This window comes from Pongo pygmaeus, chromosome 7 (assembly GCF_028885625.2).
Source record: "Pongo pygmaeus isolate AG05252 chromosome 7, NHGRI_mPonPyg2-v2.0_pri, whole genome shotgun sequence".
NCBI classification, from domain to species: domain Eukaryota; kingdom Metazoa; phylum Chordata; class Mammalia; order Primates; family Hominidae; genus Pongo; species Pongo pygmaeus.
In genome coordinates, this window is record NC_072380.2 from 129,818,045 (window position 1) to 129,838,352 (window position 20,308).

Consider the following 20,308-nt stretch of genomic DNA (forward strand, 5'->3'; position numbering starts at 1 on the left):
AACCTGCAGCCCATATCATAATTTTTTTCAATAGGTTTTTTGGGAACAGGTGGTGTTTGGTTACATGGATAAGCTCTTTAGTGGTGATTTCTGAGATTTTGAAGCACCCATCACCTAAACAGTGTACACTGTACCAATGTGCAGTCTTTTATCATAATTATGGTGAAAGCCTGAAAACTTTCCCCTAAAATCAGGTACAAGATAAGGATGTCCACTTTCATGAGTTCTACTCAACATGGTACTGTGTGTTCTAGCCAGAGCAATTGAGAAGACAACAAAATAAAAAACATTCAGATTGGAAATAATTTAAAAATCTGTGCATTCATCTTGTTCCAGTTACACTTTGAAGTGGTTTATATGAATTAGCTAAAAATATCTCAACCAGCCTATGAGAGTGATGCTATCATTATTCCTATTTTCAAATGGGGAAATTGAGGCACAGAGAGGTTAAGTAATTTTCTTACAGTCATATGACTAGTGAGTGGTAAGGCTGGGAGTTCAACTGAGGTAGTGGGTTGCCAGAGCCCAAGCTCTCAGCCTCTATACTGCATTGCCTGCCACTCAGCCCCATCTTGGGAACTGGCATGCCCTTCTCCGGGTTACTCTAACCAGAAACCAATGAGTCATCTTTGAGTCGCACCTCTCTATTATTCCCCCTTAACTAATGTTATTGATTAGCAAGTCCTATTGACTCCACCTCCCAAAAGTCCCTCAAATATGACTACTTCTTTCCATTTTTATTGTCACCACATGGGTCAAAGCCACCAATGTGTTGGCTGTAGTTGCCTCCTAAGGGTTTCTATGTTTTGATCTTTTACACTCTAGTCTTCCAGGCAGCACCCAAAGTGATCATTTTAGAAATGTGAACCATGTAATATTACTTTCCAGCTCAAAACTTTCCAAATTTTTCCTTTTAGACCTTGAATTAAATTAAACTCTTTATAATGGCCTGAAGTGTTCTGCAAAATCTGATCCCTTTTTTGACCTCTTTCCATTTCACTCTTTCTTTATGCCACAGGGGCCACCTATGTAGTTTTCTTTCTGTTCAAGACAAGCACTTGAACAAGAAAATCCTTCTTATCTTTGGGCTTTTGCTCCAGCAATGCCCTGTACTTGTGATAGCCTTCACTCACATAGGTTTTCTCCTGGTAATTCTATAACATGCTGCTGAGATATCACCTCCACAGCGATGCCTTTCCTTCCCACCCCATTTAAGGTAGTTCATCTTCCCTCACCTTCTCACCATTCATCATACTATATAGCCTCTGTTACTATTGATTCATTTACTCTTTGTCTCCCTCTACTAAAATACAAGCTCCTTAAAGAAGGAACTTTGTTTTTCTCATACAACATGGTATCATTAACACTTCTGATGGTGCAGACCCTTTTTAGGTATGCAATAAATATTTAATGATGAATGAATGAAATGTTAGACATTCATGGTGAGGCTGAGGCTTTTATCTCCCCTTCTAACAGGAATAGTGATTTGAGATTCTTGGGAAAATTGATGTGAAAGTACAAAAGCAAAGTGATTTTTATGTGCTCAACATTTAAAATAAGAGGGTAAAAAAATACAAATTTTACCAACATTATTTTGGAGATAGAAGCAAAGTTCTACCACTCAACAAAAATAACATTAAAAAATAAGAGCTTCTCCAAGATTGCAAAAATAAAATCCCATTTTCTAAATCCCATTTTTGGAGATGAAATCAAAGTTTTAGAATATTGGCATCAAATTTTCTAATATTTCTGTACTTTTTCATCTCTTTCTATCTTTTTTCTCTTTGATGCTGCAGTAAATTTCTTTGGCCTATTATTCCTAATTTTTAAAGCTTTGGACATATTTGAATGCATGGGAATCTTTCGGGATTTATTCATTAACAGCAGATTCACAATTCAGTGTTTGTTGCATCATAGCATTTGCTTTTTATAACTTTCTTCTTAAAATAATGCTTAAAATTCACATCATTCTTTTGATCAAGAGCCTGCTCTGCATCTAGAGATACTTAGATTACTTTAATGAGATTATAAGGAATATATCTTAACTTTGGTTTTCAACTTCTTTGAGGTCACAGGCTCTTTTGGGAGCCAAGTGAAGACTGTGTACTCTTGCCTCTCCCATAAAACACACACACACACACACACACACACACATGAACACATTGTATACAATTTCAATGGACCTCATGAAGCCCACTTTTGGATTTCTGGCTTAGTTCTTCAAAGAGCAGTCTCAGCTCAAAGTATATCCATATTTGCTAATCTTAGAACCCAAGACAGGGAAGAAGTACACAAAAGTAAAAATTGCCCATATTTTCACACTTTCCTCCTTGTGGCATTGCTCAGGGGCTTTTCTCCAGGTTTGATTCTTGCTTTGGACTGGCTTCTGAGCTGCTCCAGGATAAATTATCTCTTCTGGTCACTGACTACTTGGCTTTCCCTGGTCATAAGATTCATGAGAAACATAAAATAAAGCAATGCTTCATATGACCACAGCACACCAGGCAGTTCCAGAACAATTGATGAGCCTGCTTTGCTCATGTGTCTTCTCAGCCCAAGGAAAGAGTAAATCTCAACAATGTGTTCGTGTTAGTAGTCAGGTTCCTCTGAGATGATGGACACTGGGGGCCCAAGCTACCAAATTCTGTGGTTGTTTATTATTAAGATATTATACATAACAAAAGCAAAAGTCTACTCATTTAAAATATAAATACTTTGTTACTTTCCAAATTGTTCTTATTCCAACTAAGAAGATTGTTTGGAACTACTCAAAATTCTGAGTGCTATTCACATAACTGATAAAAAACCAATGTTGTAAATTGGCTTTAATGTATATTCCAAAGCCAGTTTGGCAATATATGTCAAAATCCTTAGAAATGTAGGTACCTTTTGACCAAGTAATTTCCCCTTTGAGATTCCACTTTAAGGAGATAATACATTGAGCAAAGATTAACTATAAGGATGTGAATCATAGTAGTGCCTATATGAGCAAATAATTGGAAAAAAAAGAGTTGTCCAATAATTTAAAAATATTAGTTAATTATGCTATGATATAGCTATATTAAATATATACTGCCCTCCATATTTTAAAAATAATGATATATAAAATTTTATACATGCAGAAAATATTAATAACATTTATAGCTAAGAATCAGGTTCAGAATCTGTATCTTTGGTAGCATCCTCTTGTGATGCAATCATCTTATTCACATCCATTCTAGCGCTTCCCCACTGAGGAGCAGCCATGTGGTTTAGGTAGAATTTTCCCTATTCTCAGCTCTATGAGTCAGCATAGCTGGGTTTTGCCAGTCTTCTGAGTATAATAATGCCTAAGTCAATCAGCTCATCCGTATTCCCCTGGCTATAGTGGTTGTTTCTCATTTAGCTAAATCCACATGCACATCGAGACTGTTGTTTAGCAGTTTGAGAGGGGATAATCTCTCTATGTATCTGTTAAAAAAGAAATACATAGTTTGATTACTTTTGGCAACCATCCCACTACCATGGGGAAGACCAGCTTGAGGTTGAAGAATAGCTGAGAGCCACAGAGAAATGAATCTGGAGACCTCGTCAAAAAGTATCTGAAACCTGGCCCCTCTAGATGTTTTCAGTTGCAGAACCAATAATCCTTACTTATTAATTATCCTAGCAAGAGTCTTGTTTTCTGTACTTATAACCTAAAGCATCCTAATTAATATGGAATCTAATTATGTAAAAAGTATATTCATATATTACAAAGCTACACAATAAAATATCAATAATAATTGTCTCTTGGAGAGGATTACCAGTTATTTTTCCCTCTACTTTGTGATTTTTTTTTTGTAATCCAGATTTTCTATAATGAATATATATTATTTTATTCAGAAAAATCAAATATAATAATAATTAGAGTCAGAATAATAATTGTCATCTAAGCCAAAACCATCAGACTTTTAATTGTGAATGGTGATAGGCTAAATGAAATAAAGTGAAAGCTAATATATTGTTAGTTTTGTTTGTTTGTTTGTTATTACCTTTCAGAGTCAGGAATGCAAAGTTCTTAATTCTAAGACTCTTATTTATTTCTGTACATGAGTTTATTTTTAAAAATTTAAAAATCTGATTAGTTCAAGATCCATGGATATTGACATCTGCCTTCCTGCCCCAATATTAGGACACCTAAAATTGGTTTTAGGCGTGACAGAAGAAACACTGGGCTTGGGATTCCCACTCCAAAATTTCCTGGATGTTTGACCTCAGGGAATTACTTAAACTTCCTGAACCTTAGTTACTTCAGCCAAGAAATATGGGGTTGCAGTTAAGTGAACTAAGCCAAGCACAGAAAGACAAATATCACATGTTCTCGCTTATATATGGGAGCTAAAAAAGTGGCTCTCATGAAGATAAGAGAGTAGATTGGTGGTTACAAGAGACTGAGAAAGGTAGAGAGGAGGAAGGTATGAAGGAAGGTTGATTAATGGGTACAAATGTATGATTTGAGAGAAGAAAAAGATCTAGTGTTTGATAGATCTGTGAGATGACTATAGTTTGCAATTATCTATCATATGCTTCAAAATAGCCAGAAAAGAATAATTGAAATGTTTCTAGAATAAAGAAAAGAGAAATATTTAAGGTGATGGACATCTCAAGTATACTGATTTGATCTTTAAAAATTATATGAATGTATTAAATTATCACATGCACCCTAAATTAGTCATATTTATTATGCATCAATAAAAATTGTTTTAAAAAAAGAAAAGGGTTAGACCAAATGTTATCTACCTTTCCATCTGTGAAATTCTATGAATGAATCTAAATCATGCTTTATATTTGAGCAGAACTGATATTCACTGCCTGCTTTGGGAAGTATAAGTAGGTTTCAACTCTCATCATAACATTAATAATTGGTAGCCACTGTCTGCAGAGCGGTGGTAAGAATGTCTCTGAGAGCACATACGGACTCAGCAGGAAATAGTGCTATGATCTGTCAATGATGTTGATGTGTATTTGAATCCTCAGTCTGGCTCATATACACATATCGTACAATGTACCCTAATTTATTTTATTATTATTTTTTGTAGTACAGTGTCCAAAGTCTTTTTAGAGTGAAATAACTGGGAAGAAATCCCTTTAAAATGTATCTGCTTCTTTTCTCCTGTTCCTTTGATATCTCCTAATCATTGGTGGCATTGACTGAATAAGAGTTTGACTGAATAAAAGTAAAACTTTTAGTAGTTCAAGTTCAGAAGGAAATTTCTAGCTTGTTTCTAACACTGGATATTTTCTTGTAGAAGGAGCTGCAAATGAACACTTCATAGGAAGTAAGCAAATGTCCTAATAGCGGTTCCAAGTATGGGCAGGGTGGGTCAGTGAGTGGCTTGTTTGCAACTATGTTCACTTCTTGCTTCTGTCAAACTCATCCATAGTGTGGAACTCCAACAGAAACCGGTGAATAAAGATCAGTGTCCCAGAGAGAGACCAGAGGAGCTGGAGTCAGGAGGCATGTACCACTGCCACAGTGGCTCCAAGCCCACAGAGAAGAGGGCGAATGAGCACGCCTATGCCAAGTGGAAACTCTGTTCTGCTTCAGCAATATGCTTCATTTTCATGATTGCAGAGGTCGTGGGTGAGTCTTTCTGCAGACTTTTTTCATTAAACAACCAACCAAACAAAACTCTGCATCATTATGGGAGGGTTACCTAAGTTCTTTTAAAGTAAGATTTAATATTTTCTGTAAGTATAAGGTAACAATATGCTCATTGTAGATAAGCTGAAAAATAGAAGGAAACAAAATAAAATTCATCACTATTCCATATTTGAGCCATAGCCTTCAATAATTTTAGGGAGTGTTTTGTACAATGCATTTTCTATTCATAGCTCACAGGTTTTATTTTTTAAACATAACCGAGAGCATACTGAATGCTTTTGACCATACTGTCAAATACTCTGCAAAAACATTTTTATGCCTGAACAATATTCTCTAATATGCTCCACTGTAATTTACATAACCATTTCTCTATTGTTAGAAATTTAGGGAGTTTTTTCCTGCTTATGGACAATGCTGCAATGCAAAATCTTGAAGAAAACTCTGCCTGCCTTTCTGGTTAATCCCTTCAAAGAGATTCCTAAAAGTGGAAATAATTGGTTGAAGGACATGAATATTTGTATTACTTGATTCATATTGCCAGAGTGCTGTTGAGAAAGCTAAACAATTCGTGTCTACCAGCTCTACTTGAGAATGATTCTGACTCCAAATCTTAATGACAACTAATTTTAATCTCTGAAAAAACTTTGCTAATGTATAGATGAATGTTTTATTTTAATATTTATTTCTTTGTTACTATTAGACTGTTTTTGCATGCTTATTAGTGACCTGCATTTCCCTCTGTTAATGCATTTTCTCCTTGTCTCTTAATGTCTGTTACTCATTCGTTTTTTAGAAAATTTTTAATTCTCTATATTGATCTCTGGGAGCTCTTTATATATTAGGATGTTAGACCTTTGTTATATTAGTTATAAGTGCTTTTCCAGTTTGTTGTTTAACCTTTTGATGTTTGTTTTGACTTAGAGATGTTTTACATTTTATATAGGTAACTGTTTTAAACTTTTCATTTTGAGCTCATTTCTTTTACTGCTCTTTTACTATTTTAGTGCTTAACAATCCTTCTCCATCTACTGAGAAGATAGCTTTTTTGTTGTTTAATTTTTGCATTTAGTTTTAAAATTCATGTTGACATTAGATATATTGTATGCTCTAAGGACTGAATTTTTTTCTAAATAACTAACACAGTTTTCAGCATCATTTAGGAAATAGTTAATTATTTTCCCCATTGATTTTTTATATTTCTTTAATCACTTATCAAAACTTTATAAATAGCAGGGTCTGTTTCTAAGGTATTTCACTGATCTGTGTTTCTGGTCTCTGTCAAGGACATAATTAATGTAGATTTATATGTTATAATATCTGTTATTTCCTACTCATGATTTTTAATTTAACAAAGAAAAGCAAAGGCTCTTCATCTCTGTTTATTATCCTAATTAAACATGAGAATTGTTCTATTCAGTTTTCCCTCAACCAATTATGATTTTATTAATATTCGAGTTAATTTGAGAACACAGTATCTTTAAGTATTCAGCTTTCCATCCAGGAATATGTTATGTTTCTCTGTTTATCCAAATATTCTACATGTCTCATCAAGGTTTTATGGTGTTCATCTTAATACATGGACAGCCTATTTCTTGCAAGACTTATTTGTGATTATTATATGTGTTTGGCTTATTCTTTCCAAGGGTGAATGCAGTCCACCATTTTTCATGTTTTGTTTTCTAAATAGTTACTTTTTGTATTCTAAAGCTTTGATTTTTGTATATTCACTTTGTACTCAATTATATATTTGAATTATTGTCAATTCTAAATATATTTCAGTGAGTTTCCCTTTTTCCTGTCTCATGCATCTTCCTCATCCCAGGACATCACCCTGTCTCGTGCAGAAAACATATTTCCCCTCATTTCAATATTTATATCTCTTTTGTGTGTTTCGTGTTTTTATCATGTTAAACAATAGCTTATGCTAAATCAAATCTATGTTTGCTTATTTAGCTGTTAAGCAAAATGCTTCTTGAAGGGTTAAGTGTTTTGTATTATGTTAATGAAATGTTTCTTTGTTTCAGTTTTGTAATGATTAACAAAGAATCAAGGATGAGTGTTGACTTTTAAGCAAATAACCTTTACTTTTGACTTTATTGTTTTTTAAAGCTTTTTGGCTCATGTTTGAGGTATGTTATGTTAAGAGAAACATGATATGATCTTTGCATTTTTGGCATTATGATAGTAGCTATTATTTATTTAATGCTTACTATGTGTTAGAAGCTGTGACAAGTGCTTTCCATGTATTACCTTAATTAATCCTGGTGAATTCCCTAAGAGGTAGCTCTCATTGTTAATCTCACTTTATAGAAGGAACTAGAAGCACAAAGGCTAAAACACTTTGAATATTAAACACTGAAATAAACGTGAGCTATACATACATCTAAGAAAGATGATAAACACAAGTGAGATAATTATGCAATTTTGGGTGAATCAGTGAGTGAGGGTGGTCATAATGGTGGTGGTTACAAGGAATACATGTTTGCAAAGTGAAAATTGTCAGGAGTGCCTCCTGCTATCACACAGTTCAAACTCAAGAAAAAATGAGCTGGGCTTGCGGAGCACTTTCATACTATGTCTTTTTATGGGGGGCATCTGTATGATGATCATCTACCTTACACATATTTATTTTACAATCAATCATTTGTTTGCATTCATTCTTTTTTCAGGCTGCTTATTCCAGTTTCATAGCTGGAGTCTGTCCCAGCAGCTCAGGGTTCAAGGTGGGAAAACAGCCCTCCCGTCGCAGGGCACAGTCACACCCACACTCACTCCCGCCAGGACCATGTAGACGCGCCAGTGAACCTCATGTGCACAGAATGTGGGAGGAAACCCTGGTGCTCAGAGAAAACCCACGCAGACACGGGGAGAACATGCAAACTCCACACAGACAGCGACCCTGGTCAGGAATGCGTTTTATTTTCTTACCGACATGATAAACAAAGGAAGTTGAATGAAATGATGTTATATGAGGACGTGGTGTTGTACTCGTTAAGTAACAACTCAATGGGGTTTTGACACAACATATGGTATCATAATAGTATTCACAAAATAATTAAAGAATTTAAAAATATATTAATTAATAGCACACAACTCTGTAGCCCAGCAATAGGACACATGGCTAACGTTGTCAGATAAACATTCTTTCATTGCTGTCAGTAAGTCTGTGTTTTCCATGGAAACCCCCATGGGGAATTAACACCATCTCAATCAGAGGTGGTTTGTGAGACCCAGGCCCCATCATTCCTCTGCTCTGTTGCTGTCACCTTCACTCTACAGGCCTTAAGTAAAGTCTTCCAGGTCTGAGTCTTTTCTGTGTGTCTCTTATCTTGTTATAAGTGTACTGCTCTTCACATCTTGTCAAGTATTCCAGAAATATGACTGCTGCTGCCCTAGTTCATGCCTTTATCATAATTTCCCTTCGCTAATACTATCGAGACTTTTTTTTTTAATTTTTGAGATGGGGTCTCGTTCTGTCACCCAGGCTGGAGTGCAGTGGCCCGATCTCGGCTCACTGCAAGCTCCGCCTCCCAGGTTCACGCCATTCTCCTGCCTCAGCCTCCCGAGTAGCTGGGACTACAGGCGCCTGCCACCACGCCCGGCTAATTTTTCATATTTTTAGTGGAGACGGGGTTTCATTTTGTTAGCCAGGATGGTCTCGATCTCCTGACCCCGTGATCCGCCCGTCTCGGCCTTCCAAAGTGCTGGGATTACAGGCGTGAGCCACCGCGCCCGGCCATACTATCGAGTCTTAACCTCCAGCTCCTCCTCCCTCCAAAGTCATCCTCCATATTGCTGGCTAAAAAGTCTCCCTTTTTTTTTTTTTTTTTGAGACGCGGTCTCGTTCTGTCACCCAGGCTGGAGTGCAGTGGCGCGATGTCGGCTCACTGCAAGCTCCGCCTCCCGGGTTCACGCCATTCTCCTGCCTCAGCCTCCCAAGCAGCTGGGACTACAGGCGCCCACCACCACGCCTGGCTAATTTTTTGTATATTTAGTAGAGACAGGGTTTTACCGTGTTAGCCAGGATGGTCTTGATCTCCTGACCTCGTGATCCTCCCACCTCTGCCTCCCAAAGTGCTGAGATTACAGGCGTGAGCCACCGAGCCCGGCCAGAAGTCTCTCTTAAATACAGATCTCAACATGCCACAGCCTTGCCTCAAAATAATAAGTAGATCTCCTTAGCCATAGAATCATATTCAAACCCCTTGGCTTGACATATGATACCCCACACAGGCGTTTCCAACCTGCCTTCCCAGGCTCATTTCCCATTTTTCCTCCAACATGCCATACCTTCTGCTTTTCCCGAAAAGTGCTATGTTCTTTCACTCTATTTTAGTCCGTGCTTTTATCTCTTCCTGAAAACCCCTTCTCTTTTTGCTAATTCTTACCCCTCTCTTTGTGAAAAGTTCCTCACTCTTCCCAGTGAGGGCAGCTCTCTGATCCCTTAGCCCATTAACTTGTCTCTGGTACAGTGAGTGTTAAACAAGGAGATCACTGAAGAGAGGCTGTTATTTGTTTATCTTTGTATACCCAATCCCTGGTACCATGCACAGTAAGGCCTCAATAAATATTGGCTGGATAATTGAATTAATTGTCAATAATACTCCATGCTTTCAGAAGCAAATGCAAGCTCAGTCACAAACTACCTCTTGCAAGCAGTTTGCTCTATGCATCAGTGACTGCCCACAGTTTTCTGGATGCCTCTTATAAGTAGCTCTGAAGGTTGCAAAATGGTTCTCAGTTTCCAAGCCTCCACAGTAACATGCTTCTTCCAAAGCAAGCCCTTTTTCTTTCTCAGGTGCCTCCTGCCTCAGCTGAGACTGTTGAAGAGAGTTTATAAGACTGACTCCATTTCCTTGATTTAGACTATATTTCAGCCCAGCACGTAGAATCATCATCACTCATTGCTGTGATTGCAGCATACTGCTTATCTGCATGGAGTTATTCTCTGGACAAGAAATAATGCCTTATTAACACAGTTTTATCATCAGGACCAAGTTTGGCAGATAGAGCAACATTAGAGGATCATTGGAAGGACAGCTGATTTGTTAGCAAAATGTTGCTTTTTGCCTAATGAATCATTCTGATTTTTGCACTGACTGTTCAGTAACAAGCTTGAAGATTACTTTGCTTCAGCCCATTAAACCTTGACAAACCAGTTATTAACTACAGCTAGAGCCAATGGCCTGTGGGGATTATTGCAATTATGAGCCATCTATGTAATTTTTAAAAATCATTAGGCGAGACACGGTGAGTCTGATGATGGCGGGGCTGATAGCTGACAGTCTCTGCTATTTTGTAGTACACAAGGCAATAAACAGCTGTAGGGAGAACTAATCAGTCAGCAAAAGCCCTTTGCTGGGAAGATGTAGTAAGAGCAATAAAGGTTATTGCTCTCAAACAACAAACCATGTCTGGGAAGGAAAGGGCAAGGTTTTTCTTTAACTTCTGTTTTGGAGGCTGGAGGTCTTTTCTCAAAGGAGGATTAGAGGGAAGTAGAGGGAGCACATCAAATAAAGGGAAAAGCCAGGCAGGACTCTCATGGCTTACATTGCGTCCCTATGCTTTATTGGATTGTAGCACTCAAGACACCCATTGGAAGGTACCTGCCCTTTCTCCTTTCTGCTCCCTGTTATTTATGACAGGGATTTCAAGCTCAGGTGGATAATATAAATTGATAGAGAAAAAGGAAGGGGTAAAGATGATTAAATTGTAAGTCAAATAAAAACACATCTGTGGGCCAGATCGCAACATCTAGTTTATAAACAAAAGTCCATGTCCTCAGTCTGGATTATGAGACTCTTTGAATTTGGCCCGCACTGCTTCAGCCTGATTCTCTTGTATTCTCCTCTTTTGAATCCTTGTACCCCAGTCTAACTAAGGTGTTCTCCAGATGTGCCTGCCCCACACTTTCTAATCTCTATGTCTTTGCTACCCCAGGAATGGCTTCTCCTTTGAAATTGATTTCTACATGTTCAAATCATATCCACTCTCTGAGTCACAGAAGGATTGAATTAAATCAACTTTAAGATCTCTTTCTCCTCTAAAGTTTTGTGAGTCTGTGGCATTTTCACCCACGATGGTTAGCATGTCTATGAATCTAGCTAAATTCTGGGGCCTTAACGCAATGTACTATTTTGCATTCTCTAGGTGGGCACATTGCTGGGAGTCTTGCTGTCATCACAGATGCTGCCCACCTCTTAATTGACCTGACTAGTTTCCTGCTCAGTCTCTTCTCCCTGTGGCTGTCATCGAAGCCTCCCTCTAAGCGGCTGACATTTGGATGGCACCGAGCAGGTACAGTTCATAGAGTGAGCAATAACAGCAGGCTGGTGCTGCAAAGTCAAACCAAGGGTAAAAATGGAAGACACAAAGCAAAGCCTTGTTGGAAAATCCTTAGAGACACATTTCTGATGCACAGGATAAAACAAATGTGTATGTGGGAATGTGTGTTTTCAATATTAATTCAAATAACAGATTAATGGTGCTATCTCTAGTCCTCTGGGACAACAGGAACACGTGTATCACTTCAGCAACTGCCCCAGCCTCAGGGACTCTGTGTATGGTGACAGACATCACGCAATTCATTAAATTACTCTGCATCCCTGGAAGGGAGGATAGGAGTAAAGCTTCTGCCATATTGCAAAATGAGGCACAGAGCACCCAAGAGAGTTATAGAGATTGAAGAACTTCTTATGGAGGATAAGGAATAGAATATAGGCTTTCCTGCTCACACACAGCATTTAGCCATTCAGCCATTGGTCCAATTGAATATCTTGCTCGCTCAATCAACAATAATGCAAAAAAGGAGGAGGAGAAGGAAGAGGAGAGGATGAAAGTTTACTTTTTCTCCTTTCTTGCAGCTGGTGCCTTCACTGAATAACTGCTTACTCTTGTATAGGAAGTAGCCAAGGTCATGATAAGGGGGGTGTGTGTGTGTGTGTGTGTGTGTGTGTGTGTTCATTCTTTATTGCTCAGTTGACTGTTATAACAAGATGAAAGCAAACACATGCTGAAACATGTGCCTGAGCCTTGCCTACCATTTATTAAATGTGGTTCAAGTGTGCTTCCTTAAATAATTTCACAACAATAGACAAATGAATCCACTCTGATTAAGAAAGGGAGAGAAGAAGTCTAGTGCAAATTCCAGCCTTCTCAACTAATAATTATAGGGATTTCAAATAACATGTATGCGCTAAAACAGACATAAATAACTTAACCAAGTAGCATAAATAAACAACTTGGAGGTCTCTAAATTTGGTATATAACACATTTGACTGTATGCTTTTTTAAATTTAAATTTAAATTTTAATAAGTTCTGGGGTACATGTGCAGGATGTGTAGGTTTGTTACATAGGTCAACGTGTGCCGTCATGGTTTGCTGCACCTATCAACCCATCACCTAGGTATTGATAAGGGTTTGAACTTGGACTCATTTTTACAATCCCTCCCTTTACCCTCCCCCACAACCCCACACTCTGCAACTTCAATTCTTCTCCTCTGTGTTATTCCTTCTATCAGCTGGAGGAGCTTCTGGCTGAATATTTCGTGCAAATCATGTGAACAAATAGCCACAATTCCACATTTTCACACTGGTTGAGAACATCAATATAGAGGAAATTGGAGAGCTTAGCAAGGGTGGCCAGCCTTCGCTGAAAGGGCTGCTAGACACATATCACAGCTTCTAGACTGACACCTGTGGACTGCGGCTTTTCAAGTTTAGAATGGCAGGAAGTCCTAATTTCATACTAAACACTTGATCATCGCAGGTGTTTTGACTTGCTTCCCTTTAACATTCAGGAGATGAGGCAATAAACAGCAGTAAAGAGAGTTTGTGACAACGTGATCTGAGAATGTTTTTGCTGGTGCTTGAACAGCGCTACACTTGGAAAACATGGACCTCTCGCTAAGCACCATTATTTGTCTGTGTGAAGTTTTACATATACTTGACCCTTTCTGATACCATTTGTCAAAGCAGTTTTGTAAACCTAGGATGATTTGAAAACATAAGGTGAGCTCAGAATTTAGATCTCTGCTTGTACTTTGGCATCGTGGCCATGAAAGACCTTGAGCTGTTAATAGAACTCTCTGCTGCGAGGGCAGTATTCTGTAATATATAGTATAATGTAGCTATTGAGCACTTTAAATGCGTCTAGTGCTACTGAAGAACCAGATTTTTAAATTTACTAAATTTCATTTTAAACAGCCATGCGTGATTGGTGGCTACCATATTAAACAGCACCTCTATAGATATAGAGGTGAGTCCAACACATTCATACCCAACACACCCATAATTTGGCCAACCCAGTGAGCCCGGCTAAGCTAACTTTTTTTTTTAAGCAATAATGGTAGGATTTACCAATGATCCTCATGTGCCTCCTGTTCTAACTAGTTACTTTTGGATTTCTAACTCTTTGTTTTGTCTTGAGATCTGACTCCCGACTCTTGCTCTTGGTATTGAGCTTTACCCCGCCAGCTCTTTTCCCACTGTGCTTCCTAACCATGGGTTTTGAGTTAGACACGCTTCACTTTCATACCCTGATTTGGATTTTCATGGGTAGGAAGCACACTACCTGACATCCACAGACTCAACCTCCATTTCCGGCTAATCAGAAATTCTTGGGCCTGGTCCTCATTAACTTCTTCTGCAAAAGGGAGTTGTAAGTAGCCTGAGTAGGCTAATAAAATAACAATTTCTTGAGTGTTTGCTATATGTTGTATTAGGTTCCTAGGGCTGCCTTAATAACCTAGTACAAATTGGGTACATTTTTGGGGGGTACATTATTAATTTTCATAACAAATTATGAAGGTTGTCTATGAATGATTGAGGTCTGGGAAATAATTGGCACACACTGGGTAATAATATATTACATTACTCAGTTTTAAATACATGTCTGTTTAAACAACAGACATTTATTGTCTCACAGTTATGAAAAACAGAAGTCTGCAATTGGGCGTCAGTGGGGTTGGTTCCTTCTGAGGTTTGTGAGGGGAAATGAGTTCCAGGCCTCTATCTTAGCTTCTGGTGGTTTTCTGGCAAACTTTGTCATTCCTTGGCTCATAGAGCTCTGCTTTCATCTTTACATGGCATTTTCCCCATTTGCATGTCTGTGTCTGGGTTTCCACTTTATCTTTTTATTTTTATTTTTATTTTTATTTTATTTTTTTTGAGACGGAGTCTCGCTCTGTCACCCAGGCTGGAGTGTAGTGGCACGATCTCGGCTTACTGCAACCTCCACCTCCCAGGTTCAAGCAATTCTCCTGCCTCAGCCTCCCGATTAGCTGAGATTGCAGGCATGCACCACCAAGCCCAGCTAATTTTTTTTTGTATTTTTAGTAGACATGGGGGTTTCACCATATTGGCCAGGCTGGTCTCGAACTCCTGGCCTTGTGATCCACCCACCTCGACCTCCCAAAGTGCTGGGATTACAGGCGTGAGCCACCGCACCCGGCCCTGGTTTCCGCTTTAAATAAGGACATCAGCCATATTGGGCCCATCCTACTCCAATGTGACCTCATCTTAACTGACTTCATCTGCAATGACCCTATTTCCAAATAAAGTCACAATCTGAGGAATTGAAGATTAGTACTTATTTTTTTTTTTTAAGACAGGGTCTCACTCTGTTGCCCAGGCTGCAGTGCAGTGGCACAATCTCGGCTCATTGCAACCTCCACCTCCCTGGTTCAAGCAATTCCCCTGCCTCAACCTTCTGAGTAGCTGGGATTACAGGCGCACACCACCACGTCTGGCTAATTTTTTTTTTTTGTATTTTTAGTAGAGATGGGGTTTCACCGTATTGGCCAGACTGGTCTTGAACTATTGACCTCAGGCAATCCGCTTGCCTCGGCCTCACAAAGTGCTGGGATTACAGGCATGAGCTGCCGCACCCGGCCAAAGATTAGTACTTTAACATATAAATTTGGAGGGAACATAATTCAACCCATAATCTATGGCAACTTGTTTTACATATATTCTATTATTATAATACACAGAGATAAGAAAATTCAGGCTCAAATAGGTTAAGTGACTTGTCTAAAGTCACATAGCCAGTCACTGGAAGGCCATATACGTCTGATACTTGAGCTCACGCCTTAAACATCTGCATCAGCATTTCCCATAGTGTGAGAAATGTTCCACAGTTGGTTAGTCAGATAATTCTAAGTGTCACATGGACAATAATTACACATCCTGATACACATTACAAAATAAACTAGCATATCAAATATGTAATTTTATGGATAACATTGTTTAGGAAGAAGCTAAGTGTAAAAAGTGAATTTATTTGAAAAAATATCGAGTGATTAATAAGATGGGTAGCATGTGGATTTGGAAAACGTTATGAAGGTTGCCTGTAAATGACTAAAGTCTGGGAAATAATTGCCACACACTGGGTAATCATATATTACATTGCTCTGCTTTAAAAGGAACTAATCTCTGGGATTAGCTTAAAGTGGGGAAGGACTAAATGAGTCAGTCTGACCACTGACTCACAGAATGTTTCCAGACCCTTCTGGGTTTATAGAATCTATGGGTTTGAATTAAAGGTCAGAGTGAGGTGTTAACTGCTAAGTGAGCAAATGCACTTTTCTCAGTGGGCAGATTGAACACCATTTTATCTTTACATATTGAATGTAAACACTTCTATTCTGATGCTTCTTTTTCTTACTGTTGCTCTTAAAATGCAGTCAGAGTGTTAGTCAGCCTCTGAGCTCACCTCTGTGTTTATAATATGTTGCGTTGGCAAATAAAACTCATTTTCTTCAAGTGCTCTCTGAAGCTTTCCATTTTCACTATTTTATTCCATTGAAGGTGCTTACACTGGCAGGTCGTAAATGTTTTATGGCGAAATTAAGAGTTTCTAAACACGTTTTACTCTCTGTGTCTCATTATTTTACCTCCTAATAAGTTTCAATCATTTTAGCACCTGTTTAAGATCCCCAAGGAAAACAGGGGGTAGGGGCAGGCAGCAATAATATGTTCTAAAAATTTGCTGGAAATTACTTAGTAAGATGGAACATAATGACTCAGATGCTGGTATTTTATGAATGCAACATTAAAATTCCTTCTCTTAGTTTTAAAATCCATCCACACTTTTACTTTGTGAATCACTGGATGAACTAGTGTGAAGCCTCTTTTTGGGGGAAGTGGCAAAGAGTCTTATGACTCTTGGGGGTGTAGGTGATGGAGTTATCTGTGTGTGGGTTTCTGTGTGTGTTTGAATTCCTAGAGATCCTTGGTGCCCTGCTCTCCATCCTGTGCATCTGGGTGGTGACTGGCGTGCTAGTGTACCTGGCGTGTGAGCGCCTGCTGTATCCTGATTACCAGATCCAGGCGACCATGATGATCATCGTTTCCAGCTGCGCAGTGGCGGCCAACATTGTGTAAGTCATCCCCTGGTCCCCACACAGTGCTCACGAGGCTCTCCTGTAACTCTATCTGGACAAAGACCTTTTAAAAAACTCAGTACATGTGAAGATGGTAGAGGCTGGACAGAGTGTTTGAATGGCTCTAAGATTGAAAATAAGGTTGACTGCTTTCGTTTAAGCTAAAGTGTTTTTTAATATTGGCTTCTGCTAGCTATCATGTTTTGAAAGCTTCTGGTGTGCTAGAGGCAGGGTTAGGATGTTTGAATATACATTACCAACTTTAATGTTCACAACACCCCTATGTTATAGGTTAGGAAACTGAAGCCCAGTGAGGTTAAATACACTGCCAGTTAAGTAGTACAGAGCCAGGATTTTAATCCAGATTCGCAGACCCAGAATTGAGCTTCTTTACATTCTGCTCTCAGGCATGCTGATGGTTCCACATGGGGCATGACTTACTACTGTTCCATTTCTATGGGGTGAGCAGATGGTGGCTTCCCAGTGAGCTGGGTGGGAAGGGACTCTAAAATGTATTTACTTCAGTCCCCATTTTACTTTTGCATTCTCTTTTGCAACATTTCCATAAAATGGTCATTAGTTTCATATGTTTTAATAGAACTCGTAAAAGGAAATTTATTTCCCTCAAAAACAGCCTCTTTTATCTTTGCAGCATTGTGACTGCAAGAAAATTCTTCCTTATGCTATGTTAGTTAAATTCTCCCTTAAGTTTCAACCTGCTGGTCCATTCTTTTATCTAGGCAGTTTTAAATCATTCTTACAGGAGATGAGCATATATGTCCCTTGACAAATGAGTCTACCTTTCCCAAAATGAACTACTGGATTGCTCAGGCAATGGGGTTTTGAGGCCAGGACTTTGATTTTTTTGAGTCAAATTTCTCCTTCCAATTTGAGGGTCTAATTCTGGACAACTCTACTTAAAACTCCATCCATCCATCTATCTGTCTAGTGATCTAGCTAGCTATCGTGTTGGTGGACAGAATAATGACCCATTCTCCTAAAAAGCTTTAAACATCCTAACCCCTGGAACTTCTGAATATGTTAAATCATATGGCAAAAGGAACTGTGCAAATATGATGAAGGATATTAAGATGGGAAATTATCCTTGATTATCCAGGTAGGTCCACATAATGACAAGCGTCCTTATAAGAGGGAGACAGGAGATCAGAGAGGAGAGAAGATGCTGTATTTCTGATGTTGAAAATGGAGAAATCGGCCTGGAGCCAGGTGGCCTCTAGAAGCTAGAAAAGATAAGAACATGAATTTCCTTCTAGAACCTCCACAAAGGATGCAGTCCTAGAGACCCACTTTAGATTTCTGACCTCCAGAACTATAATAAGTTTGTATTGTTTTAAGCTGCTAAAGCATCATGGTTATTTGTTACAGAAGCAATAGGAAACTCAGTCTGTTTATCATCTGCCTATCTATCTTGCAATACAACTTGACACATGCTATGAGGTAGATTTTTACATGAAGGTAGAGAAGACAGTGATCGAAAAATGAAGTTTTAAACAGTGGATTTTAAGAGGGGGCACAATGACATCTCTGGAATTCAAGAATAGCTGAGCATGTACACTTTGAAAAAGGTCCTCAGGTCATTCTAATAGCCTTGCCCCTTGACATCTCACTTACCCAGCTCTCAGTTTGTGAACCATTGCTCAAAATCTCTGAGCTAAATAATTAGAAGAATGGTGTTTGATCTGCTGTCACTGACTAGATCCCCATCTTTAGCCAGTTAACTTGAAAATGTGTTTCGCATTGGCACTGGGAGAAAAAGTGTGAGTAGATCAATGTAAATCTATCACCTCTAGGAGACAAATATGCCAGAGCACACATATTGCTGACTACAGGTCAATAAAGTCCGCTTTGCATAAGGAGAACAATATGGTCTTGAGGCAGAAGGAAGAATGCAAGTATTAACTTCCTGAGAGTCATATGTCACATAGGCTGTCTTGATGCTACACAAAGATGAAGGCTACAAACCTACCCAACTATCACATCAATCTGGGGCCTCAATGATCAGGTTTGATTTTCCAAACAGATATCATCCAAATTTTTTCTCGTAACTGCTTTTGAACATTGAACTTAACATTGCAGGTGCTTTTTACACTCAGAAAGTCAAGGCAGTTGGAAAGCTCTGCCTTCTTTGTGTAAGTAGATAGTTATTTATGGATAAGAATGCTGAGTGACTATAATATTTTCTCCAAGAACTGGGATTACAGGCTTCAAATGCTGCTAGATGCTGTATTGTTTGAATATAAAGATATCAGAATTGCGATTCAGGAATAAATCTATTCCCTGGGGACTCAAAATCAGGACAGAAAGTTCCAATAGAAGTTGTGAAGAGATTCTAGGATGAAGGTTATAAATACAGCCTTAAAGCTATTGCCTGCTAAGTTTTCACTGCCTGAAACGTTTCCTCCCCTCAGCATATTTAACTCTAGCTTGAGCTTTTGAATTCAACTCAGCTGCTACGTCCTTCTAACTAAATCAGATTCCTCTGTTGTATTACCCATAGTACCAGTGGACTTATTGTAATTAGAATTTTCCACTTGTGTGTGTGCGTGTGCGTGTGTGTGTGTGCACGTGCACGCGTGGTGGGGGAGTGGGGTGTTTAATCTTTACCTTCTCCAGCACATTTAAAGCTACATTGGGGAGTGACCACAACTGTTTTCACTCACCTTTATGGCCCAAGCTTTTACAAGTGTCTGCATATGAGTAACTACACAAGTTTTTTTCCTCTCTTTTTGTCAGTAAGATGAGTAAAAGAATGAATGACAACGTGATGAACACACATGGCAGATCAGATGAGGGTCTATGATCTGTCAGCCATATCAGGCTGTCTAAGGAACCTTAAATGGTGACTCCTAGGTGAGAGTGAATTTCTACCCAAACAATGAACACCTGAAAACTGCACATTCGGTAGTGATCAGATCTTGATGGCTAGTGGTCATTCCACTTTGTGGTGATGATCTGAGATTTAACAGACACTTTACCTGAAAATAGAATGGGATACATGGTGTTGAACAATATGTTGGTGCTTTTAAATCTTTGTTCCAAAATGTTTAGAAAAGGTTCAGAAAGGCAAAACACTGTTAGCTGTCAGTGAAAATGTTCTAATTTTACCTTTAGTCTAATACCTCTTAAAGTTATAGATAAAGAGAATTATGTACATAGTTTGTAATGTTTGCTACTGATCACTTTGACTCAGACAAGAGATGCTCAGCTTTGCAATATATTGTGTGTATATGTATGTACACGTACAAGATCATTTTTCATACATTAATATATTTCTAC

General features: G+C 38.5%; 1 protein-coding gene across 2 annotated transcripts in view; it reads left to right on the forward strand.

The window, feature by feature from the left end:
• Positions 1–20,308, forward strand: part of SLC30A8 (solute carrier family 30 member 8) — a 228,884-nt gene that overhangs the window by 196,492 nt on the left and 12,084 nt on the right. For both annotated transcript variants that reach the window (XM_054499601.2, XM_054499602.2), the window contains 3 exons: positions 5,406–5,605; positions 11,777–11,923; positions 16,855–17,008. In XM_054499601.2, the coding sequence (XP_054355576.1) occupies positions 5,406–5,605; positions 11,777–11,923; positions 16,855–17,008 (501 nt within the window). The remainder of the gene's footprint in view (positions 1–5,405; positions 5,606–11,776; positions 11,924–16,854; positions 17,009–20,308) is intronic.